General features: G+C 36.6%; 1 protein-coding gene across 11 annotated transcripts in view; it reads right to left on the bottom strand.

Annotated features, from left to right (window-relative positions):
* The window catches only part of Ppip5k2 (diphosphoinositol pentakisphosphate kinase 2), a 61,734-nt gene that overhangs the window by 18,775 nt on the left and 16,960 nt on the right, over window positions 1–25,999 (bottom strand). For 6 of the 11 annotated variants that reach the window (XM_057751493.1, XM_057751468.1, XM_057751477.1 and 3 more), the window contains 15 exons: window positions 24,666–24,767; window positions 23,643–23,729; window positions 22,703–22,778; window positions 22,495–22,604; window positions 20,979–21,064; window positions 18,589–18,714; window positions 18,346–18,467; window positions 17,913–18,095; window positions 13,854–13,995; window positions 12,789–13,012; window positions 9,872–9,999; window positions 9,114–9,228; window positions 6,586–6,693; window positions 6,382–6,498; window positions 924–1,088 (listed from right to left, as the gene is read on the bottom strand). In XM_057751493.1, the coding sequence (XP_057607476.1) occupies window positions 924–1,088; window positions 6,382–6,498; window positions 6,586–6,693; window positions 9,114–9,228; window positions 9,872–9,999; window positions 12,789–13,012; window positions 13,854–13,995; window positions 17,913–18,095; window positions 18,346–18,467; window positions 18,589–18,714; window positions 20,979–21,064; window positions 22,495–22,604; window positions 22,703–22,778; window positions 23,643–23,729; window positions 24,666–24,767 (1,891 nt within the window). The remainder of the gene's footprint in view (window positions 1–923; window positions 1,089–6,381; window positions 6,499–6,585; window positions 6,694–9,113; window positions 9,229–9,871; window positions 10,000–12,788; window positions 13,013–13,853; window positions 13,996–17,912; window positions 18,096–18,345; window positions 18,468–18,588; window positions 18,715–20,978; window positions 21,065–22,494; window positions 22,605–22,702; window positions 22,779–23,642; window positions 23,730–24,665; window positions 24,768–25,999) is intronic. The other 5 variants (XM_057751502.1, XM_057751486.1, XM_057751461.1 and 2 more) reach the window with 1 other exon arrangement.

A 25,999-nucleotide genomic window follows, 5' to 3' on the forward strand; every position in this document is an offset into this window, starting at 1 on the left:
ATATATAAACATCAACAGAAAGTAAATAATTTAAGAGTTATTGGTCTTTCTCCTAGGAGCTTGACTTTTTACTTCCTATGAAGAGATTTAGAAAAATTAAGCATTGGCCTCAAATAATACTAGGAAGATCGTAGACAAACTAGGTAACTCAGAGTTTAAAGTACAAAATAGTTATAAATAGTAAAAGTTAATTTAAGCTTCATCCTAACTGCTCAACTTTACTTTTATGCTGTTTAAATATTATTCCACAACTGAACATAATTGGTTTTACTTAATTATAGATCTTAATAGAGCATTAAAAATTTTCATCACTATATCATCAAGCTTTCAAATTCTTATGTATATTTCTGCCATCAGGCTAATAAAACCTACAGTGTTACTAGTATCAGGTATCATTTAAGCATCTCAGGGAATTCTTACTTCCTTTTATCAAAAAACATTGCTGAAGCATTAGGCTTTTAGCAAGTTATTTACTGAAGAATAGCTAAAGTGACAGAAGAAAACTGGATGAGCCAGTTCAACTCAATCCCAGCTTCGGTCAGCGCTGCCAGGAGAGCCACACAAACCTCTAATCCTAACACTGATTTCTCGGGTTTCCTTTGCTCATTTGCTCTGCAGCGTGTAAGCCAGACTGGCCTCAGCTTCATTAAGAAGTCAAGGGTGACTCTGAATTCCTGATATTCCTGCCTTTACCTCCAGAATGCTATGACCATAGGTAGCTGCTACTACGCCCGGTCGATTCGGTATGTTTTTAATAGCATCTCTCTCTTTTTTTTAAATATTTGTTTGAAAAAATAGATAATGTTGATAATTAAAAATTTGTCAGGGTTCCTAGCAGTAAAATTAAAGCTGTATTTTCTTTCCAGTTTTAATTAATATGTAGTTAGCTTTCTCTAAACAAAGCACTCTTTATGGATACTCACTTCATTTGTAGGCACCTTCCGAGACCTTGGAAGTGGTGACTTCCGGTGTATATGAATTGGCTCTGATACCATGGGCTTAAACAATATTACAGCTCGATCGACTTCATCTCTTTTAGAAGTATGAGGTTCATCATCATCAGGTTTAAGAGACCTTCTGCCTTCATTCTATGAGAAAAGAATACAAAGTACTGAAAACTTAGACTAAAACAACTCTCCTGAGTCAGGTGTGATGGTTCATCCCAGTAATCCCGGCACTCCGGAATCGAGAATTTGAGTCCACAGAGGAAGGCCTCATTAACTCTCCCAAACAAACCCTGAACACCAATAAAATGCTTCTGATAAATCTAACAACCAACTAGAATAGTTATGACATAAGAGTGTTTCCTCAAGTGAATTGACATCTTAGTGTGCCAGGTACTGTGAGAGACAAGTAAATTCTGTGGGAGAGTTAAGCCTAAAATCGTAACTATAACCACAGAAAACCTAGTCTTTATCCAAAGTTCATCAAACAAGCAAACAGATAAACAATACAGTCAATGAAAAACGGACTACAAATTAAAAAAAACAAATCCTGTAGTTAAATTCTGATAAATGAGACACAGTCCCAGGTTGTAAGAATCTTACAGTATAGGAGACAGACAAGTTAAAACTTATACCAGTATCTACCTGGAGTAGAAAGAGGAAACTAGGTCATAGACATTCAGCAAAACACGGGTTTTAAAGCATGAAGAACAAAAAAGCCAGGGGACTTCACCAAAAACGATCATTAAGCTACAATAATCAAGACTGTGATGCTGATAGAGACAAAAAGGTCAAAGGAATAATAGTAAATTAAGAGTTCAAAAATTAACTCACTAAAATAAGAATGTGTTCAGAATATCAGAAGTGGTAGTGCAGACAGTTGGAAAAAATTCTTCAATATATGATATTTAAGTAGTTATTTACACAGGAAAACAAGAAAAGTCCCTGGATTTCATATCACACATATCATATCAAAGAAAAAAATTAATATCATTAAAGAAATATGGAAAAAATACAATACCAAATTTAAAAAAAAGTATCAGGAAAGATTAAAGAAAATTAGTATAGCACAATCTGCCTAGGAAGTTAAGCTGCAACACAAAGGTACTAAGCTAAGGAAATATACATATACATTACAATTGAACATTGTTGTGATGCAATTACTACTCTAAAGCACTAACACTCTAAGTGTAAATAAATATTGACTATAAACAATAATAAGTGGAGTATGCAGTAGATTAAAAAAATATGTAACAAACAGAATATAAAAAATGAGATAGAGAATTTTAAAAAATTAAAGTATCTCAAGACACACTACATATTCTACTAAGTCATGTTATTAACCTCATGTTAACCATTAAAAAAATAATAGTGTAAAATAAAGATGTCCCATGTATGAAAATTTCAAAGAAGGCAGCGAGGGGGGAAGGAATATAAAACACATAGAACAAAGAGAAAACAGTACGATGGTTTAATATTCCATAATAAATTGCAAATAAATCATATTTTATTTATTACATTTTATAATTAAAAGACAAAGACTGTGAGACTAGATAAAAAACAAAAATACATTCTATTTAAAAAGAAACACATTTTAAACATATGAATCCAGACAGGTTGAAAGAAATGAGTTGAAAAAATTATAGAAGAGAGATATCACTCAACTATGTCACTGAGCAAGGACTGGCATGGCAGGAGCCACCTCACGTAATTAGTCAGTGACTCTTACATGCATCTAAGCAGAACTAAGAACACGGTGACTGAAATGATTTTATATTACGTGGTTCAAATGTGGAACCTGAGAATGGCGTAGAAACCAAGTACAAGAACATTAGATATAAAAAGGGACCTTTCATCATGAGAAAATGGCTAATTTTTAAGGAAGATGGTAAAAATATGATTAGAAACAGACACATATACACTTGAGAAAACCAGCAAGGAAGGGGCAATAATATGTATACCAGATTATTTTTGATTGATAGCTAGCTACTGATGCTCTCTGGCTACACTTTACAGTTATGGTAAATTATGAATATATCGGCTTTGGTTAGGACTAAACACATATTTTTATTAAATACGGCCATGTGGGTAGAGAGTTATTCAATAGTTACCCAGCCAATTTCTTCATTAGAAGGAAGCAAAAAAAGTCAAGTACAGGCTTAACTTTTCTATGTAATTGCTTGTTTGATATTACATCCTGCTAGGCAGCCCAGGCTGGCCTTGACACATGATCACCAGGCCTTAGCCCCAAGAGCATGGCTTAAAGAATACACCACTTCTCAGTGATTTTTCATATTCAGTGTTCAATATTACATCATCATGTATTAGACTATAAGAAAATAACAGAAAAATTATTAAACAAACTACAAACCAAATGAGTCCATTGTTGATTGGGATAATAAATGTTATTAGTTATAAACTAAAATAAGAAATGAAAGCTATTAGTCACATTAGTGGAAACAAAATTGAGTGTCAGTTGAGAAGCAAGACTTATAGAAAGAAACAAAGAGAAGATGTAGAGTTAAAAATATAACTAAAGTCAGTTGTTAACTTGTAATATTATAATAAAGTAACAAAGTAAGTAGAGTTTAACCCTAAATTGAAAAATAACTGATATAAATAAATAAATAAATTTAAAAAAAGAAAAATAACTGATACAATTAGTGAACTCTATTTAGTGAACTAGAGAAGTACAAAGAAATATTATACCTCAAATTGAGAAAGAAAAAAATTAAAATATATTGAAAAATATAAGGAACATTTGGTCAACAGCTTGGGATCCATGGTAAGTCTAATGTACATGTGAGCTAGGTTTCAGAAGTGGAGTAGACAGTGGGCACAAAGGGTAACTACTTAAGGAGACAATGACTACAACCAAGAGTTCTAAAAAACCCAACAACATCAGCCACCGGTACAAAACACACCACTCAACAAGTAACACAGAAAAATAAATTAACTGCTTGAGATGAAATCAGACAATGTAAGAATCCTGTCAACAAGATGAAAGAGTTAAAAGACAAGAAAAGAGACAGGTTAAGAGAAGAAAAACTACAAATACCATTAAAGCATATTGATCCTAAATACATCAGTAATCACAGTAACAGTAAATGATTGCTTACAACAAACCAAAGAGCAAGATTATTAGCCATACAGATGTATGTATATATGTATGTATGTCACATACACAAGCAATACCGAAGTTAGCCAGTTACATTTGCATATGTATGTGTCCACACATACATATGTCACAATAGTAATAAAAAGAAGCCATGAATTTGAAGGGAGGTGGGGAACATGAGAAAGACTGGAGGGGGGATGTACGGATTAAGGGGAAGGGAAGGGGAAAATGATGCAAGAAGTATTAAAAAAAAAAGCCAAGTGGTGGAGGCACAGGCAAGCAGATCTCTGTGTCTTTTAGGCCATCCTTGTCTATGGAGCTAGTCCCAGAACTGCCAAAGCTACACAAAGAAACCCTGTCTCAGGGGGAAAAAAAAAAATAGGGTGTAGTGGCAGAGGCCTTTAATCTTTAATCAGGGGCAGGCAGATCTCTGAAAGTTTGAGGCTTGCCTGATCTACATAGAGTTCCAGGTCAGGTAGGGCAACATAATGAAGACTCTATCTCAAAGAGTTTTAAAACTACAGATTGAAAAAAAAAATGTTGCATAAAAGTCTGGCCAAAAAAACAAAAACAAAAAACCTCCAAACTGTCTGGACAGTCGACAAGGTTGGTAAGATAGTTTTGCACTCCAAGTAGCTAGAAGAGCACCCAGACCAAGAAGAATTTTTGAGGGATATAAATTATCTACACAACACTGCTAATCAGTTATGCCTGATTTACATTTAACACCTGTGTTGAATGAAGCATAAGAGAATATACAGTGAAACACATGCGGAATTGAAAAAAGAATTAATCATGTATGGACAAGACAGGTCCCAAAACATTAAAGACAAAACACTCAAAACATTCTCTGACAGCTTGCCTTTAAGCCAGTGGCTCCTAGGAAAGGCCCAGTATACTTTCAACATGGTTGGAATTATATCTTATGTCTCAAGTCCAGAAACCAAGGAAAAAGTAAGCTGGCTAATAAAATACATTCACATAATGCAGCTAACATGATAATTCAGTTAACAGTAAATTTATAGCTCCACGTGAAATACGAGAAACAGAGAACTTCAAAAAAGATGGTCTGACTTTGGATCAACTTGAGTGGGACACAGGGCAAAGGAAATGGAAGCAGAAGGATGGAAACGGTACAAGAGCAGGTGAAGCTCAAGACGCACGGATGCAGACAGAGCCGCTCGGAAACTGTTGTCTCCTGAAAAGATCAAGATGCCAGAACTTTCCAAGGCTCATTAAACAAACAAGCATGGATATAAAGAATTACTGATAAAAAATAAGAAACATCATTACACATCTCACAGAAAATAAAAAGATAATCCAAAAATATCATTGACAACTATAGACCCTCAATTTGAAATTTTAAAGAAAATATATATAACCTAACATGTATTAGACATGGAAACTCTAAATTGCACATCAAATAAATTGATCAAATAATTAAAATATTCATAAATAATTTTAAGCTACACATGGCAGTTTCCTAAACAGCAAAATTTAATAATTAAAAAAAAATCAGAACATAATCATGCCAGTTTTTGAAAACATGCTCCAGAAAGCACCTAGTCCCAAATACAGTAAGGCAAAAACAGAAGAATCCACTCTAAGTGCTCAACACTGTGTTCGAGATGAAGTAGTCCTCAAACAAAATAACAAAACACTACATGTACTTACCCATTCTAAACAAAGCTTAAAATCCAAACAATCCAAATCAGATAAAATTCTGAAATTTTCTAATAGACATGAACATGTTATTTACTCAGACTGCATATATATTTAAAATTTTTAAAGAATGATTTATTTCTATTTTTGTGTATGGTTGTTTTGCCTGCATGCATCTCTGAGTACCATGCCATGTGCATGATGCCCACAGAGGCCAGAAAGAGCCTCATGTCTGCCTGAAAGTGGAGATACAGACATATGAGCCACCATCTAGGCGCTGGGAGTTGTACCTGCAGTCTATGAAGGAACAGGGAGTACTCTGGACTGCTGAGCCTTCTCTCCAGGTCCCGCCAGTTCTTTTTTTTTTTTTTTTTTTTTTTTTTTTTGGTTTTTCGAGACAGGGTTTCTCTGTGGTTTTGGAGCCTGTCCTGGAACTAGCTCTTGTAGACCAGGCTGGTCTCGAACTCACAGAGATCCGCCTGCCTCTGCCTCCCAAGTGCTGGGATTAAAGGCGTGCGCCACCACCGCCCGGCCCCGCCAATTATTCTTAAAAGCTGAAAATTTTCCCCTACTAGTTGATACGAAAATTATTTATACAGCAATGCATGAAAGTCTAGAGCTGCAGTAACCATGCACCGAGAGCCCCATCTTCATTACCTCTCTGGAAGCTGGCCGATACCCATAGCCAGACGGTAAATTCTTATCTTCTTCACAGCCTTTGGCTCCGGGACTAAAATGTAATTCAACATGAAAGCGTTCCTCAGAGGAAAGATCCTGAAACATATGAAGGAACACTTGCACAGTGGGGAATGTCAAGTGTGTGCTCTCGCTGGTCACATGAACACATCACGAGCCCATTACCTTGTTGGGGTCCTCATAAAGCATGATGACAATCTGCGTCATGTAGTTGAGCTCATTGACAACGTTTAAGTAATCCATAGCTCGCTTCCACTGCTCATCCTTTGAGTCCTGAACGAGCGAAAGGTCTAGGGTCAGTATTTCTATAGCCTTTCACATGAAAGTCACTTTATCCCCATTGTGACAGCTTATTTAATACGAATGTCACCACACGTGTCAGGGGAATAGAAAAACTATTTGTAAAATTTATTACATATTAAGATAATTCAAACTTTCAGAGTGAGTTCTTCAAGACAATTTACACAAAGTAAGAAAACCTCTTGAAATATATATAACATATGCTATTGAATTCTGAGGGTAAGGAATAGCTCTTTAACCTTGTAAGTCTGAAAGCACCTAGCAGAGTGTTCTGCCTCATAAGACAGAATATTATCGTCCAAGATTATCACTTCTCTCTCCGACATATTATAGTTCAAATATGCAGCATATGTTTAACAAAAAAATACCCCTAAAGGGATTCTAAAATAATCAGCATGAGGAGACATACATAAACCATTTGATCTTATCACCTCCATCATCTCTCCATCTTACTTTAGAGATTCAACAATCTTTACACATATAACCAACCAGAGTTGAAAAGGATCATAAGAGAACGACACACTCAAGACAGAACACTCTATCTGAAATGAGGAAAGGACTCCAAGCCAAGGTCTGTGTAAAGTCAGCATGTCAATGTATAAACCCTCTGAACATCACAGAGATGGTTCCTTCATTGTCCATTTATAACAAACATTACAATTATGTGAAAATACTCAGTAGTTTCCTAGTATATAATGAGGGTTAAACGGTATAAACTTTAGCAAAGAATGCCCCCTGTTCCAAAAGAATAGAACTATGGGACTACATTCTGATTGGCATATTTTTGGGTTCAGTGTACATTTCCTTTTTATTTCAGACAAGATAGATCCCAAAATTAAGGCAATGCTATAGAATGAAAACTCACATCCGTATGTGTGCATATGTGTGTGTACATGTTTGGGAGGTAAGAGTTGCAAGGATCTGTTCGTCTCAAAACTGACGAATAAAAACATAAACTAGCGCTCCTTTTTAGGTGACCTAGTATCAGTCAAGTGAAATAATGGGTTTAAATTAAAGAAAGACCAAGAATTTCTTCAGGTAAAGAGATGAGTTAGGGCTTTGTGGTACTATATAAGAATACCACACAGTTTCAGGGTTACTGTTAGAGATTAACAGTTCTGTTCCAATGAAAACATAAAATCAAATAATTTTTAGTAATATCTTCTTAAACATAATATGCAAGAAGCCATAATATTCTATTTTGTTATTAATGCACTCAGATCACTTTAACATTTTAACAATTTCTATAGCAAACTATTAAAAATGTTCATTTTTATGTGGTTCACTCTGAGTAGTCCAAATTTGCAGCTGAGAAGAAACTGGCAAAGGTTTCAGGTGTATAACTTATAAACCCTTACAATCACAGTAAGGTTGTAGATAGTGAATTACCCAACAAGCTCTAGTCCTACTGCAGGGTCTTACTCAAGCTGCATCATCTCTAACAGTGCGCTCACCATTTTCCCCAGATTCCCTTGTCTATCCTTTGTCCACAAAGCAGCAATAGCCACCGACCTCTGCTTAAAACCCTTCTGGTCCTCTAAGAACACAAACCACCGTCTTCCTCTCTTACTTGTGCTGTAGCACAAGCTTCCTGTTCTTCCTTGTATCCCTCATGCATGTTCAACATGTTAGAGATGCAGCTGTTACTCTCAAAGTCATAGCATTACCACCACTGGCTATACACCTTCTTCTGTAGCTAAGTTAGGGTCTTGCTCACTCAGTCTACCCCTTATTAAGGCTCTACCAACCCACATGTGTAGGCAAAGATGACACTTTTACTATTTCTTGCTACTTTCTGAAAGGAGTTAGTAAACCTAGGGTCTCACACATGCTAGACAAGCATGTACAACTGAGCTATTGCCCAAGTCCTCTTTGTGTATAGAGACTAGAGGGTCTAGTCAAGCCATGTAAAGCCAATGCCTCTGTTTCTTCATGGCAGTAGACATGTGAACAGTGCACTGAGATATAAGCCAGCTGTTCCCACACTGCTTGTATCACAGCCATGAGTCTATTCAACTGTGTCTTCCTTACTGTGGTGGTCTGCACCCTTTCAAGATGTGAGAACAAAGCTGTCCTCTGTAAGTTGGCAGGTGCACTGTTGGAGCAGCAGCATAGAATAGGCTGGCATAAGACTGTGGCTTTCACTAACATCGCAGGAGTTATTGATCATGTCTACTTTATCATATGATTCATCACTGAAGGAAAGTAAACATGTTTATATCCCCCAAACCCAGTAAAATGCTTAGTACAGACTAGTAAATCCTCAAGCAATGTTGATAAACCACAAAAATAGAGTAAATTATAATGAACAGTTAAAAAAATTGAGCTAATGATCCAAGTATAAACTCTCAAGAACAATATTTGTCAGTTAGATTGAAATAGCACATACTTACATCACACAACGCACCATAGCGAAGAATGGATAGTAAGGAATGCACATGGCTTTCACTAGTAAAATACAACCTGGTACGAACATGACGTTCAGGAGACAGAACACCTCTGGAATACCTAAAGTCAGAGCAGATTTTATGTAAATTAATCAGCTCAGAAGCAAAACCCCATAATAAATAAATCTATGATTCTTCAAACCATAACTGAGAGTTACTTCTAATTAGAACAAAATAACATACTAGACCCTCTGAGAATAATAAAAAGAAAGCAAAAACAAAAGAAAACATAAAAGAGCATTACTTAAGTTCACTGGAAAGAGATCAATTTAGTTCCTCTAGTAACAATAACTAATAAAAAATAACACTGGCCTATGAGGTTCACACAATTTAAAACAGATAATTGGTGAAAAATATCTTCCTAAACCCTCACTTTGTTCTTTTCCATACTGGCACCACACAAAATCTTGGTTGAGGTGGGCACCAGTATATGGGTAAAGGCTAGACTGCTACACTGAGGTCAGTCAGCGCAAGAGAGAGAAACACTATCCCAGAGACGTAGGTCGGTAGTAGATCATATGCCTATGGCATGCTTAAGTCTGCTCCCCCATCACAGGTAATCAACAGGACTATCTAGGTAATCCTATCTCCATAAGATATCAAGTGATGCACTCTTGATTTCTGTATAAAAGCACCAGTAAGTACTTTAGATTTGAAATACACAAAACTAGATGCATATAGTCTGAACTGGTCCAGTCTCTTACACAGGGTGGAGCTTATTTACAGTGTCATCGTCTTGTGTCCTCTGAAGGTCTGAACGGATTTTTCTCACTAAAGGAGTACAGTAGCCTTTGGCAATCTCCAGTTTTTCAGCTTTAGTTATACCATACTCCTAAGCAGGAAAACAAAAAATTAAATTAGAAAAAAAAAAAATCAACACATGCACTCCTGAAGTGAAGAACTCTCGAGAGACACAAGCGTTACGTTTACCCTCTTAGTACATTAGACAATTCTTAGCTTGCATTTTTTGCAACTACAAATATATTCTTTTCACGCTAGCATGTGTAGTTACAAGAATTTACGGTGGAAGTGAAAAAGCAGTTTACCACAAAAAAGGGAAGTATGCATGGACAAATACAAGCTTTATGACTAGTCAAGTTTCATCATAAGGTTTTAAATACAACAACAATTTTAAGTCAAAAATAAATTGAGGTTAGAGGGTTTTTGTTTTGCTCTAATCATATACATAAGTAATTACCAATAAAAGAAGTGAAACTAAAATCATTCTAAAAATCAATGTTCAAAAAGTCTAACAGATTTTTCTTAAAAAAAAAAAAAAAAAGCCTCTGGCTAGCCTGAATGGGAGTGTATGTGTTTATTTCCAGTAGCTGGGAGGCAGAGGCAGGTGGATCTGTGAATTCAGGGCCAGCCTGATCTATATAGAGTTACAAACTTGCTAGGATCACAACATGATCTCAAAAAAAAAGTCTGAAAAAAAAACCCAGTAACAACAACAAAACAAACCTTTGTCTAATATTATTCAAGTTTAAACTAGTGGTAAGCAAAGCTGAGATAAAATAATAAATAAAATTTGTTATCTATAACCACTATGGGTTAATTAGATTTATAAAGAATTAATACAATGTAAAATATTAAGAAAGCAAGTTAATTGCAATGAGGTTTAATGAATGATATCCTTCAAAATCACATATTAGAAAGTGATAAGATATTTAAATGGAAAATCTGGTCTACAATAATGACTAGCGTGATGCTGCAGTAGCATGAATGCCATGGAGACCCAACACTTTGATTGTCTTTAAAGGTGTGTGTACAAGATGAAGCTCTCCAACTGGCCAAAAGCCTGTGGATGGCCTGACCATAGGAGAAAACCTTGCACTATCTTTCTACTAAATAGACACAAATATTAAACTCCTTTCTCAATTCTTATCTTGATATTTGTCAATTAATATATCTCTCAATACTCCTCAGCTGAGCTCAATTGTAGTAGATAGCAGGTCAAAATTCCAGCATGGATTGGGGAGAGGCTCATTAAGCCAGCACTGTGTAAGGAGCTACTGGTAACTGGTGCCTGCTGGGGAAGAGAGAGTCGGGCTTTAGGACTTGGGTCCTAAGAAGCTATTTGCGCTCCAGTAGATGGCCCCATACCCACGTGCATACAAGCAGCACTAAATGGAATCAGTGGGAAGGCTTTAAAAGGAGAGCATATGAAACTGGATAGAAAAGTGGTGAGATATCGGGGAAATTGATGATGATTGGAAATTAGACCTTTTTAAAATGCATGTATGAATATTAAATAAAACTTTAAAAAAAATCTCTGGTTTGTAAAGAAGGCAAGAGAGAAAATGGTAAAAGGAAGGAGCACAGTGGGGACCCAGGCAAAAAGGTAGGAGAATATGGGAGACGGAGGAAACTACCAAACCTCCTCAGTACAGGATCATTCTGGGACATTTCTACTAAGCGAAAAATCCTCAATGATTCAGATGGCAAACCCCACCATATGTAAGAGATCTTAAAAGTCCATGACAGTAATAAATAACAAAAATGTCTATTTAATACAGAGTAATACAGAAAGGTCACTTGCTGCACTTTCTGATTGTTTTGTTTCTGATCAATTTGACAACAGCTGGAGACATCTGAGGAGCGGGAAGCACAACTGAGTAAGTGAATGCCTCCGACAGTCTGGCCTGTAGGGTACATTATAATGGATGATTGATGTAGAATAGTCCAACTATCAAGGGTGCTGCCATCCCTTGACAGGTGGTCCTGGGGTATATAAGAAAGCAAACTAGCAAGCCCATAAGCAGCGTTCCTCCATGGTCTAGGTTCCAGTTCCTGCCTCTAGGTTTCTGCCCTACTTAAGCTCCTGCTCTGACCTTGTTCAAAGGACTGCGACTGATGAGTGACAAACAGAACTTTCCTCCCCAAGTTGCTTTCTGCTAGTGTTTTATCCTATCAACAGAAATCAGACTAAGAAATGAATTAAACTAAGTTAGCTTTCTCTCTCTCTCTCTCTCTCTCTCTCTCTCTCTCTCTCTCTCTCTCTCTCTCTCTCTCTCTAACTGTTTTGTTTTTTTTTTTGTTTTGTTTTTCGAGACAGACAGGGTTTCTCTGTAGCTTTAGAGCCTGCCCTGGAACTAGCTCTTGTAGACTAGGCTAGCCTCAAACTCACAGAGATTCGCCTGTCTCTGCCTCCCACGTGCTGGGATTAAAGACATCTGCCACCACCATATGGTGCCCTAATTTTTCTAAATTCAGTCAATAAATCTTAATATAGATGGCTTAATATATATAAACACAAAGGTATACAGACATAAATTAAATGTATTAGCAAATTAAAGGAAAATGCTGGAATAAAAATAATCAAGAAAAAAATAGTTTGAAATTTGATTTAGCAAGGTATAATGAAATTTTGATACATTGCTAATCTTGGTAAGAAACAGAGTTCTAGTTATAGGAGTGCAAAATATGTAAAAAGGCAGTGAAAGAAATGAGAGTCTGGGTTTCCAAATAAAAAGTTAGTTTGTTGGGTTCTGCCCATACCAATCAGTCAATGAGAATAATAGCAACAATAATGAGAATTTTGATGTCAGACAGTTTTATTGATATGGAAAGAAGTTCCCAATGCTAAATGCACAAAGTTAACTCCTAAGAGTGACTTACCTGAGGGATAACAATGTCTGCCAATGCCTTTGACAGTCTATATAGTTCCATTGTATTTTCTAACTTTAAGGAACCGTTGTGCTGAACATCATATTTGATGCAGTCATATATGTCAGGGATTTTACTAATATCATATCTTCCATTCTTTGTTTTAAAGTCTTTCTCCAACTTGGACCATCTTCGCAGCATAAGTTCTAGAGTCTCACTATGGTACAGCTGAATATCTAAAACAACACACAATTTTTAGTATGTCCAACTTAAAAATCTGATAAGTAACATATCTTAAAGTTTACTAGTATTCTCTGTAGCTTTCTCTGGCCTAGGATTCCTTATTCTTCTTGTTCAGCCTCTCCAGTGCTGTGATAACTATGTGCCGCCATGAATGGTTCCCTATAACTAGAAAACTTTATAAAGAAAAAGACCATATAAGAAGCTAGAAAGTACTGCTATCCACATATACCACATACACTGGATTGTTGCAGGCTTGGGTAAGTACTTAGTCTAAGCACTTGGATTAGGAGCCTGATATAATTATGAAATCTTTTACATATGTTACAGATTTTGATACCAATAATAACATCAAGAATTACAGCAAAACTCTTTGAATTAATATGCTTTCTATTCTAAAATTTAAATACTTTACTTTTCTAAATTCCTATAACTAAACAGAATAGGTGATTGTATTTGTATGAAATAGTCTTAAATATTAAGAGTAGTATGAATGAACCATTTTTATCACCAAGAAATCTAAAATGTCAACAATTTCCAACTAACCTTGTAACCAGAGTTTTCTGCTTCTTTTTATGCTACCTATTCTCTGCTTAAATATCTAGGAATGCTAAACAATTCAATAATCAAATAAAAGTATTTTACTGTCTTTTTCTTACTATCATGGATAAAATGACCATAACCTAACTATTATTCCTTGCTGGATAGATACACTAATTCATACTACAACCAAAACTGAAATAAGAGACTTGGAATCATAATATTACACCTTATTTTAAATGTTTACCAAAAGAATGACAGTACTTTCTGTTTTACATTCTAAGAAAAAATATTTACCAGATGATTTGGGATCTTCCATACGATGTCTGATTTGAGAAGTCAAACTTTGAATCAAGGAATACACTTTGTCACAGGTTTTCACTGGATTTTTAATTAAATGCATTGACTTGATAACAGAAATGCTTCCAGATGGAGTAAGCTACAAATGAATAAGATAAGTGTTTTCTCAATGGTTATGTACCATTATCCAAGAGAACAAATATAGACCTTTCCACAGCTGGGAAAATAATTACATTCTATACACTAAGAGATTTAACATATAGTAATATGATCTGTATGTTAAAAAGGGGGTGTGAAAGTTTCAGAATTTCATGCTGAAACAATATTAAACTTTAACTAAAATTAGATTACCTTCAGAAAAAATCAGAAGTACTCTAAATTAAAGGATGAGATTCGATGAGAATTTGATGATTGCTATTATGTGCAAATATGGTTCTAACCACTTGACATATACCTACATCTAATTATACTAGGCATTTACAATCATCATCTTTCCCCTGTGAGTTAGTGAGGTGAAGTAATTTGCTTAGATGAAGTATCTACCATAAGAAGGAACAGGATTCAATCATAGAAAGGCTGCATGCAGAACTCATACTATTAACCTCTATGCTACTAGACTTTGTTAAAAAGGTTTTTTTTTCCAATTCAACAAAAACCAATAATCAGTAGTGATTATAAATTCAACTTTTAACATTTACCTTGGCAAGATATTTAGCCAAGTGTAGTAGGTTTCTACAAATACAAAAAATGCAAAGAGAAATTGCAGTTTAGATTATAGCGGTCTAGGTTTTTTGAACCAATGTAACTGCTGGAGGTAAGTGAAAACTCCATGGAGAAAAGCTGTTTTTATTCTTTACAGCATCCAAGAGACAACAAAGTCAAAAGGAATTATAAAAGCAAAACAAAATGGCCAGTGATGAAGAACTTGAGCCTGATGTTAAAAGACAAAGGTTTGGTTTGTCTGTATTGGAAATATTTGTTGATTCTAAAGAGATGCTGAGGAGAAATCTAATATTGTTAAACTAAGAGCACCAGGCTCAAAATACAGTCCAGGTTTCACAAAGGTGAAACAGTATGGTAAACAATCTATATTTAGGAGTCAAGAAAGAAAGGATGCGTTAGAGGCAAACCAAGCCAAGCAACAGACTACAGATCAGTCAGTTAACTGGGTGGCTAAGAAAAATGTGTTTGTGAAAGTGATGTAAAGAAATCCCAGGATGATTTGCTCAGATGTATAGAAGGAACAAATAAAAATAAAGAAGATAAAGTTATCTCAAAATCAACGTAATTCCATCAACAAAATCTTACAGCAGATGAACGAAAAAGCTTGAGATAGGCTAGAGTTAGCTCAGCAATTAGGAGCACTGGCTACTCTTTCAGAAGACCAAAGCTGAATTTCTAACATTCACATGCAGCTTACAACATTCCCTAAGCCCAGTTCCAGGGCATCAAGGCCCTCTTCTGGCCTCTGCAGGCACCAGGCACACATGTAGTACACAAACATATGCAGGCAAAACACTCATTTTTTGTATGTAAAAACAATAAAATAAATAAGTTTAAATTTTTAAAAGAAGCTGAACAGGCTTTAGCTAGCAAAAGCAACAGAGAGAGAGACTAAGAATATCAAATAAATAATATCACAGTGGAAATGGAGACACTTAGACGAGAGATATAAAAGTCCACTAGGGAGTACTATGAAAAATCATGCACATAATCTATAAATCCCAGAGTGGGATAAGCTTCAGATACATAATACCTACCAAAATGGAGTCATAAAAACACAGAAAACCTGAAGCAAACAATAGTGAGTAACACCTTCACGAGGAATGAGCACTGGCAGCTCTGCACCGCTGTCAAGGCGGGTGTGAAGAACACACGTGTTGAGCTAGTGGGACGCTGGCTGTATGAGTCATTCCGTAAGAGAGAACAAGAACACTTCCCTAGAGATTCCTGATGCGTAGTCAAACATTAAAGAGTATCACACAGAAACTACACAACAGGTCTCAAATGAGTAGCTGGTATGACTAAAGCAGTCACCAAGGCAGCCACACAAAAGTGGCTAAGAATGTCATGATGGAAGTGATAGGAGCCATAGCAGAAGAGACACTGGCAAGGTAGGTAGAGAACTGATGCACTTAATGTTTGTTATATTATAAATGTGTCTATATTATTGACATAATCAAGAGCACTAATTAATCCAATATGTAGGAGACTACATGATTTTGGTAATAGGGTCTCGTGAGTCAGATTTTGATTTGTACAGTATTTACTCTGAATATTTCAGATGTGAGAAGATCAGAAAAATTTCTATAGATTTTCAGTGCATAAGCCATATTCAAAAGGTGAAATGTCTTTAGTAGTAGCCAATCTATTTAATCTCTTTTTTCTCTATTTAATCTCCTAAGAAAAAGAAAGAGCACTTGATTATTTTATTGATTGTTGTTTGAATTATGAGAGCAAAGATGTTAAACAGAGAAATATGGCAAATAAACAATGTGTGATAAAATTTTAAATTATAGCTAAACATTCTTAACTGTGATCATTTGCATAAAATACAATTTTTAATATAGTATAATAGTAAAAATTATAACCTATTAAAGGTGTCATTTTAGGTTGTGAAAAGAAGATGTAAATAGGAACAAAAATCTCCCAAGTAAGAGATATTTAACACTAGAAACTGTTACTGCTCAATTCTATCTAGATGTTAAAACTGACACCAATTCATCTCAAATTATCCCACAAACATTGAAAAGGAAAGAGACATTCCAAATTCCTCCACAAGATCAGTATTTACCTGAAATCAAGACCCAACAAGGAAGAAGGAAAGAAGGGGCAAGGAAAGGGAAGCAGAGCAAGGCAGGGAGGAAAGGATTTACAGATCTATATCCCTGATAAATAAACACAAAACTCCTCAGTAAAACCTGGCAAACCAAGCACAACGTCACATCAGGAAGATTATATGTCATTATGACATTCTTAGGTGAGACTTATCCTAGGGGTGTGTTGGAGGGTCAGTACACATGAACACTGAACACCACCACACATCGGCCTAATGTTCATCTTAGTAGGGGAAGAAAAGCATCCAAGAAAGGTATATAGGAGGGTTTGGCAGAGAAAAGGGAAGGGGAAATCAAGTCATTATAAAATAATCTCAAAAAATTAAATGAGTAATAAAAATTAAATAATCTTTAACAAGAAAATCTCTGTGATTTGGGTACTAAAGGAACTTATTTTAACACACTAAAGGCTTGTGCATGGTTAACTTAGCCGACATCAGACTGACCAGGGAAAAGCTCAAAGTGTCTCCTCTAAGAGCTAGAAGAGGGAGGTAACCCCTGTGCCACCATCAGCCAGCGCAGTCCCGGGAGTCTTAGCCCGAGCAATTAGGTGAGAGAAAAAGGTAAAATGTGAGCTCCAAAATTATTCTTCTTGTAGATTACATTATTCTACAGACAGAAAAATCCAAGATACTATCCATGAAGCCAGGTATAGAAATGAATTGTGTCAGCAAGCTCAACTGTTTTGAAGCTAAATTCCTCATGTCAAGAAAAAGAATGAAAAACAAACTCCAAGAAACTCAAAAGCTTGTTAGGCCTGATACATCCAGTAATGCTGCAGGACAGAGTCAGTAACCAGGAGCATTCTTGTGTTATAATTAACAGTGTCTAAGGATAAAACTAAGAAAGGGGGAAAGGAGCTGAGGGTGAACATTCATTTCTGTCTCTTGACTGTGAATGCAGTGTGCTCAGCGGCCTCAACCTCCAGCTGCTGCATCATCTCTACCACGACGGGCTGTAACTTTGAACTGTGGACCGAATTAAACCTTTTCCTCCTTAAAGCGCTTTTATTGGGACATTTGATTATAGCAACAGGAAAAGTAACCTCAACATGCTCACGAAACCTAAAATATGTATTATGTCATTCTTTACACAAAAAACATACTGGTACCTCAAATAGACGACTCTAAAGCAAAGATTATTAATGACCTGTGGAAATACCAAGAGCACAGATGAATTTCCCAAACTCCAGGTGAGTCAGGAGCCTGCTGAGACCTACCTTTTCATAGTCCTCGGCTGTAAAATCTCTGTCTTTCTGAAGTATTTCATGAAGCCTTGCTTTCACACGCTGCTGACAATTACTCAAAGAGTCGCTGTCGCTGTCCAAGAGGCCGTTCATATTTGCGCTTTTCACCATCTGAACAAGAATGGGGGTAAGCTCTCCTTCTAGAGCCAACAGACCCTAAGTACAAAAAAAAATATTTAAAAAAAGTCAATGGTTTAAACATATGTAAAGTAACAAACAGGCCATCACAGTAATTTTATGAAATGCTAATCTCATCATGCATAAGCTACTCATCACATATTAACTTTACTAATATCATATTTCATCTTTGTCAATAATGGCTTTAATTGCAATTAAAATACTGCCTTGGTAAAAATCTCCAAGAAATAGTTGATAAAAATTATAATAAGTATAAAGCTGTTTCTACCTTTGCAAAAGCAGCCGCAGTCATCTGGACCCGCCCTTCATCAGAGGCATAGATTTTGAGGTCATGTCGGTAGGTGCTATGCAATCGGAGTAAGCCACAACCCGGAAATCCTGCATAATCTCCTGAAAATAAGGCCTCATATCACTTAAGCTATATGCCTGCTTTGTTGTAGTTCTGCAAATGTTTAATGAGACCACAAGGTAGAAGCCAAGGGTCCAGCCTTAATCAAATTACAGCACTTACCTTGACCTCCAGGGTACATACACCTAAAGGCTCTTCCCAGCTCTTCAGCCTGAACTCTGCCCGCTGGAGTTAGTTCTCCTCCCCATTTTAGAACTAGAAGTAAGGACGGCTCCTCTCTTCGGTTATCTAAAAAGAAGAAAGTGATAAAACAAATGTTCACCTTGTTTCATTCAAGCAAATGTTTAAACATTTATCTCAGTTTTAATATTTACTCTGGGCTCTGTTTTTTTAAGTGGAATTTGGCCCATATGCAAATCATTTTCTTCTCTACATATACCCTGGTATGAACTGCAGCTTCCTTCAGGAGTGCCCTTTGCTCTTCCAGGAGCTTTAAAGTCTCCTTCAGTCAGTTAGGAAGTAGGTCTCCATGTCCTGCAGAGAACTGTTCTCTCGCCCTCCCTGCTCTGCTCACAATTTTCACAGCACATTTAACTCACTTAGTTGTAAGTAAAAGGCACTCTGAAATAACCCTGAGGAGTTGCAAAATAATAAAACCTATTTCTTATTTAAAATTGAAAAAATTGAAACCTAGGGGCTGGAGAGATGGCTCAGTGGTTAAGAGCATTGCCTGCTCTTCCACAGGTCATGAGTTCAATTCCCAGCAACCACATGGTGGCTCACAACCATCTGTAATGAGGTTTGGTGCCCTCTTCTGGCCTGCAGACACACACACAGACAGAATATTGTATACATAATAAATAAATAAATTTAAAAAAAAAATTGAAACCTACTTTTATGAGATTACTTGTAGGGAAATGGCACAAGATAGGGCTCCTTAAGGAAGAGGAGGGAAATAAATACAGAATGTGGTTGGAGGAAGAAAAGGGGAAATAACAGAACACAAGTGACCTGACGGGAAAATGAGGCGCTCCTTAGTGATGTAGGAGGGAGGTAAACATAGATGAAGGAGGGAAGTGGATAAATAATGAAGAGGATATCTGAAAAAGCCACAATCATACTACTATTTACCACTACCCCCAAAATAGACCTATAATGCAAGTAATTTCTTACATAGATAAATATATATAGTTTTAATGAACTTTTCTCATCTGGGCTGACAATGCTCCCTCCAAGAGCCAAAGATCATCTAAAAACCCTCAATATCAGATATGAGAAGCCCTCTTTTGAGTCGTTGGCCGAGGTTCTCCAGGAAACTCCCAAAATGCACAGCCTATTACTATTGTCTTCGGTCACTCTCAGAGGTGGATGATAAATCCTTATTGCTTAAGACACCATGCACTTCAGATGCAGGGTATAGAAACCCTTGGGCTGGAACTGACCTGAAAGACTCTTCCTTAAGAACTCGCTTTCATGGTACAAGAAGGCCATGTAAGCCTCCAAAGAAGGGAAGCAACCAACAGTCTCATGACACTGTGACACCTACGATCCACATCGATGACTGGCATAGCACAATAACCCTAAGGTGCAGTAGTGGCATGCATACCTTGGTGGTAACCAACACCTCTCTAATTGTACTTAAAACAAGCTCAACAAGAGGGATACCATGCCTAATACTGGGAATAGCTAACTACTCAGTGCTAATGAAATTATGGTTATTGGAGGAGAATCTCCAAGCGCTAATTTACCACACCAGCATAAACCAGCAAGCTATAAACATCTGTCCTTAAACCTACAGGCAACTGCAGTCCTTACCCCCTTCAAGGAAACTTTTCTTTGCAACAGATGGAAGCCACTACAAAAACCTACAACCAATCGAAAGGCAGAGTTGTGAAGCTCACTCCTGAAGGATACATCTACAAAACACTCCCACACCAAAGGCAATATTGTAGAAGAGGGGTCAGGAAGATTGTAAGAGCCAGAGGCTCAGAGAGTTTCCTAGGAAACTGTGTTTCCAGTAACAGCAGAAGCCACGCCCATAAAGTCTCAAAAACAAGGCTGTCCCAACCTAAGCTGAAGAGAGATGACACAAAGGAACACACAAAACTGGATGAGAAAAAGCCCAGGGCCTCAACCCTACACAGACAACTAAGTGAGGCTGGGTGTGGGAGGAGAGCGGTCTTCCTGAGAAACTAAATGGCTAGCCATGAAGCCATGCATACAAGTAACATTATATGGCCTGAACAGTTTATATATTTAATGAAAAAAAAAAAGGCCAAGAGTTTGAAGAGTAGGGGAATGGGTATTTGAGACGGTTTGAAGGGAAGAAAGGGAAGGGAGAAATGTTGTCATTAAGTTATAATTTCAAAAATAAACCAAAAAATATCTTTATTTAAAGGACAGAAACAGCATAGTTAACAAAATTACTCATCTTAGTTACTTTTCATGCAGCACACAAATCCCAAAGGCTATTGAGCAGGAAATAGCCCATTAGCAACATAGAGTAAGTCATTACATACATATAATTGCAATAGGCATTAAAAATGATATACCTTCCTCCTCACTGGACGTTTTAGGACAGCCATGAGGGAGATAGGTCAATTGGACCTTACGATTTATTCCAGAAAAATGACCATACCTGAAAAAGAAAATGTCAATTGGATTGTAAAATATTAATGAAGTACTGATTGACTTCCAAAAGAAAAACAAAAATATATGGATAAAAACTAATTCTCTTCTACTGCCTTGGTAGAGTCTTCAAAAATACCCTAGCCAAAAAAAAAAAAAAAAAAGCTTTAGGTAGAGAAGGTGCACTCCAGGCCCCGCCATCACTCACTGAGGAGCTGCTGCTAGACGGTAGATGGTGGCTTCTGAGGAGGGGGAATTATTCTTTTTTCAGAATATGGGCATGGGCAGGATTCCCATGCTCCCCCGGATGCCCCAGGCCCATTGACATATACAGTCAGCACTAATGGAATTTAATGAAAACACGATGTCGGGAGGTAGATGTGTTAGTGGAGAATGTGGGCAGCTGGAGGGGAAATGGGAAGTATATATGATAATATTCCATTATATAGACAAAGGAAATTCTCAAAAAAAGTACAATTTAAGTATCATTAAATAAAGGATATAGGTATGTGAATTCTTGCTAGGGTTCATACCAGAAATACTGACCAATTTTTGATTGAATGGTTCAAACTGTTGTACCTAAATAAGGCTGAATCTAGGATTCAGTTAGGCACATGGTCTTCATTCTAAGTATTCCAGAAAGCCCAAGTACAACATTTGCTTTCTATTTTTTTTATTTTTTTTTTATTTTTTCAAGATAGGGTATCTCCGTAGTTTTTGGTTCCTGTCCTGGAACTAGCTCTTGTAGACCAGGCTGGCCTCAAACTCAGAGATCCGCCTGCCTCTGCCTCCAGAGTGCTGGGATTAAAGGCGTGCGCCACCACCGCCCGGCTAACATTTCCTTTCTTTCTCCTCATCGAAATTAATAGAAAACTAAAGCAGCAATAATCAATATAATATACTGTCAGATTAGAGTTTCAGTTTTCTCTAGTTGTACCAATAAAGAACTGAAAGAACACACTGAAAGAAATAAAACTGGTGGGCTGGCTAGTTGTATTTTATAGCAACTTGACACAAGTTAGAGTCTTCTGAAGGTAAGGAACTTCAGTTGAGAAAATGCCTCCCTAAGATTGGGCTGTAAGCAAGCCTATAGGTCATATTCTTAATTGGTGATTGATGGGGGAGGTCCCGGGCCATTGTGGCTGGTACAACCCTGAGCTGGTGGTCCTGGGTTCTATAAGCAATCAGGCTGAGCAAGCCAGAGAGCAGTCACCCTTGTGGCCTCTGCACTAGATCCTGCCTCTAGGTTCCTGCCTGATTTGAGTTCTTGGCTTGGCTTCTCTCGATAGACTCTGATTAGATCTCTAAGCCACATAAGCCCTTTTCTCCCCAAGCTTCTTTTGCTCATGGTGTTTTGTTGCAGCTGTAGTAACCCTGACTAGGACAAATGACAATCCCACACACCTAACAGGAGAACTGAAGCTGCCAAAAGGTACTCACATCTCTAACACAGTCTTAAGTTGTTCAAGTTTTGACTTGTTTTCTTCAATTTCAGAGTCATTATTTTGTCCCAGCTCCATAAGAAGCTGCCGTGCAATATCCAGGACTTCCTATGTATGTTAATAAAGAGTTTGAATTTTTATATAATTTCACCATAAAAAATTTAAATTTAATATACACAAAAGCAAATAACAACAACAACACTTGCCTGTAATTGCTTTGGCTTCTTGAGTTTTAATTTCCCTGACTTATAGCCATCACACTTTTCAAAAAGATCAAAAAACCTTGCAAAAAAAAAAGAGAAGTTAGTCATTTGCAATCATTAATATTATTGCTGTGAAGCTGGATATGGTGGTGCATACCTACAACCACATTCGACAGGCCTAATAAAACAGACACGGGAATGGAGCTTTAAAGTCTACACATGTAAGCACTGTGTTTCCTCTGTCACTCAGCCTTAAGTTTCCTCTGCCTTTTCTCCCTGACACAGTGTCATGTTACATAATACCCAGATGGCACCTACCTCCTTGGCTCAAATGATCTCCTGTCTCTATCTCTGAAACACAAGTACATGCACTAGTGGAACCCAGCACACTTGGCATCTGCTCCTCTTATACCAATAAAACTTAGCACGCACCTGACACATCAAACTAACACCAACTATATTATTTTCACAAGTTGGCTTGTGCATCGTGAGATGGAAGCAGCATACAATTAAATACAAAATATTTTCTGTCGTCAGTGCATAATGTGTCAATACATATTTAATGGCTCAGGTATTCATATTTTATAATCTCCAAACCAAACAGTGAACAAGGAGAATGGACACTTGCTTTTAGAATGCTGAGACGTTGATGTTTCTCATAGTACAAAGCAAGAAAATAACAAACTAAGAGTAAATAGTATTTATGATGACAAATGAAAGGCAGGTTAGACTGACTAGTTATAGATACACCCACAATAAATTGTAGGCGCTAACACACACAATTACTTTAAATGGGTTTGTATGCATTCAGAGGTTTAAATATTTTCATGATCAAAAAGTAGTAGGTAGAAATGTTCTGTCTGATGCATCAATCAAAAGTGTTTCACACCAACAGAAATCCGAAATTACACATGAATCGTAAGTTATTTCTCTTAAGACATACTTTTGGTGCCTCACTTCCATTTTCATCTTTTGTTTTGGTGTTCGATCTCCATGCCGTATGACAGCTATGACACATCGAAGTTCCATCCTAAAATGACAAAAAATACCCATGTCCTCATCTCTCTGACATTAAGGGTTTCTTTTGTCTTAATTTTGAAAAGGCAGGTTCTACAGGAAATGAAGAAGCCAGAGAGGAACTATTCAGATACACAGTATTTCTCCTTCTTTACAGATCGTGAGGAATAAAGTCAAAGGACTCTAGCCTGAGCTTTAGTCAATATCTGACCTGTAGCACTGACTTATCAGCAGAGACTCCGTTATCAAAGGAAAATCAACTCATATGCTGGCTGCTGTATTTATATATTTAGGACATCTTGTCATCTAAGAAGAAAATTATTTAAAATTTAACTTAGAATAGTGTTTAGTGGTATGCCAGAGTGAAGAGTTATCATTTCAATTCTCAAAGTGTGAACCACTGAACACAGCCCTGAAAGATATTAATAGTCAAAAAATATTCTATGTTGAATAAATTTGAAAGTAGTACCTCAAAACATAATCAAATACAATTTTCCTCACAATTAGAACTTTTCAGAATATTTAGCATGTTAATGAGTCTCTAACTTTGTGACAATGAAGCATTCAGTCAAATCATTTGACATTAAACCGAGTGATTTTCCCTAGCAAAGCCTATTAAACACTATCGATCTGATTCATTTACCCAAAGACGTACCAAGACAAAAACAAAGCTGTATGATTCTATAAACACCCAGGCACGGATACAGGCTTTAAGTGGCTCTGTACTTGCTCTATCATGTCTCAGGATGTTAACGTAACCTTGTGAGGTTTAGCTTAGCATACCCTTGGAAAAGCTCACCTATTCTCCCATCTTCTTCAAACCAAGTCATATGAAAATGCACATAGTAATCTAATAATCATTCAGAAATTTGCTTTTTACTGTAATAAGACAGACTAATGTGGAAAACCCAGAAAATTTCTGAACGAAAAATACAAAATTGAAACTTACATAGTTCCAGATGTGGTTGGTACAATGGGAATATCTTCAGCTTCTAAGGGTATTGACCAGGGGATGTGAAACTGCGGTGCAAGCTCCCGCATTACAATATTGCTTTAAGACCAAGAGAATATTATTAAAAATTAGTTATTTCAAAGACAGAATTAGAATTTAATTATGCCATGATGGAGAAACATAAAGATTAAAGTCAAACTACCTAATGGTTGGTTATATTACATAAAAAATTTCCCCAAACCAAATCCTGATCACGAAACCTAAGATAGGCATCTCTAAATTGGACAGGCTAATGAAGCACTATGTATTTGTGATTAACTTATATAATTGAAGATGAGGGTTGCTTTAATTATATTCATAATTAGAACTATTTTTTCATTTATTAACTGCCTGTTAAACACCTATGAAGTTATTTTTTCTTCGTGGGTGAGGTACTAAGCATGGAACCAAGAGCCCTGTGAATAGAGTATTTTTCCACTCATTTACATATCTGACAAACTTACTGTAAATATGATAATTTCTAACAAGTCACTACTATGTTGGAAAGATGTTTTAATAACTGATTTGAGGGGCTGAGAGATTTCTCAGCTGGTAATGTGCTTCCCTTCCAAGGATGAGAACTTGAGTTTGAATCACACAGGTGAGTAAAATAAGAAAGGTTGGGCATGGTAGTGTACTTCTGTAACCCCAGTGTTGGAAAGGCAGAGACACACAGATGCCCAGAACTAATAACCCTAGCTCATAGGAGAGTTCCAGGCCAGAGAGAGACCGAGACACCCTATCTCACGAAAAGTAGACAGTACTGAGAACGACACCTAAGGTTGCTCTTTGGCCACCACAAGCACAAGCACACACATGAGCCAGCACTCTCATGAACACAGCCATATATGCACAGCACACACAAACTCTCTCCCTCTTCCCCCCTCCCTTTTCTTCTGCCTTCTCTCACTCTCCTACATACACATAATTTATTGTTCTTTTCTAAGTTAGCATGTGTTCATACTAGAATTTAACATGACACATTGCTTTTGACATCTCTTTGAAATGACATACAAAAATGGTATTTCTACACATAATATTTTCTTTTCCATTTATTTGATTATCTTATTAGAACAGCAAGTAATGCAAATGTATAAAGAAGTCATGGAAAAGAAGCCTAAATTTCAATTTTTTTCTGTATTTCTGGGGTATTTTATTTAATAAATGTTATTTTATAACATTAAGTAGGTAAAAGAAACATTTCAAATACAATTATGTAGGAAAAATGAAGAAATGTTGTATCTATTAATCCTGTGTTCTATCAAAGTATGATGTAAAATTGTTAGCAGCAT

This window comes from Chionomys nivalis, chromosome 2 (assembly GCF_950005125.1).
Source record: "Chionomys nivalis chromosome 2, mChiNiv1.1, whole genome shotgun sequence".
Classification (NCBI taxonomy): Eukaryota; Metazoa; Chordata; class Mammalia; order Rodentia; family Cricetidae; genus Chionomys; species Chionomys nivalis.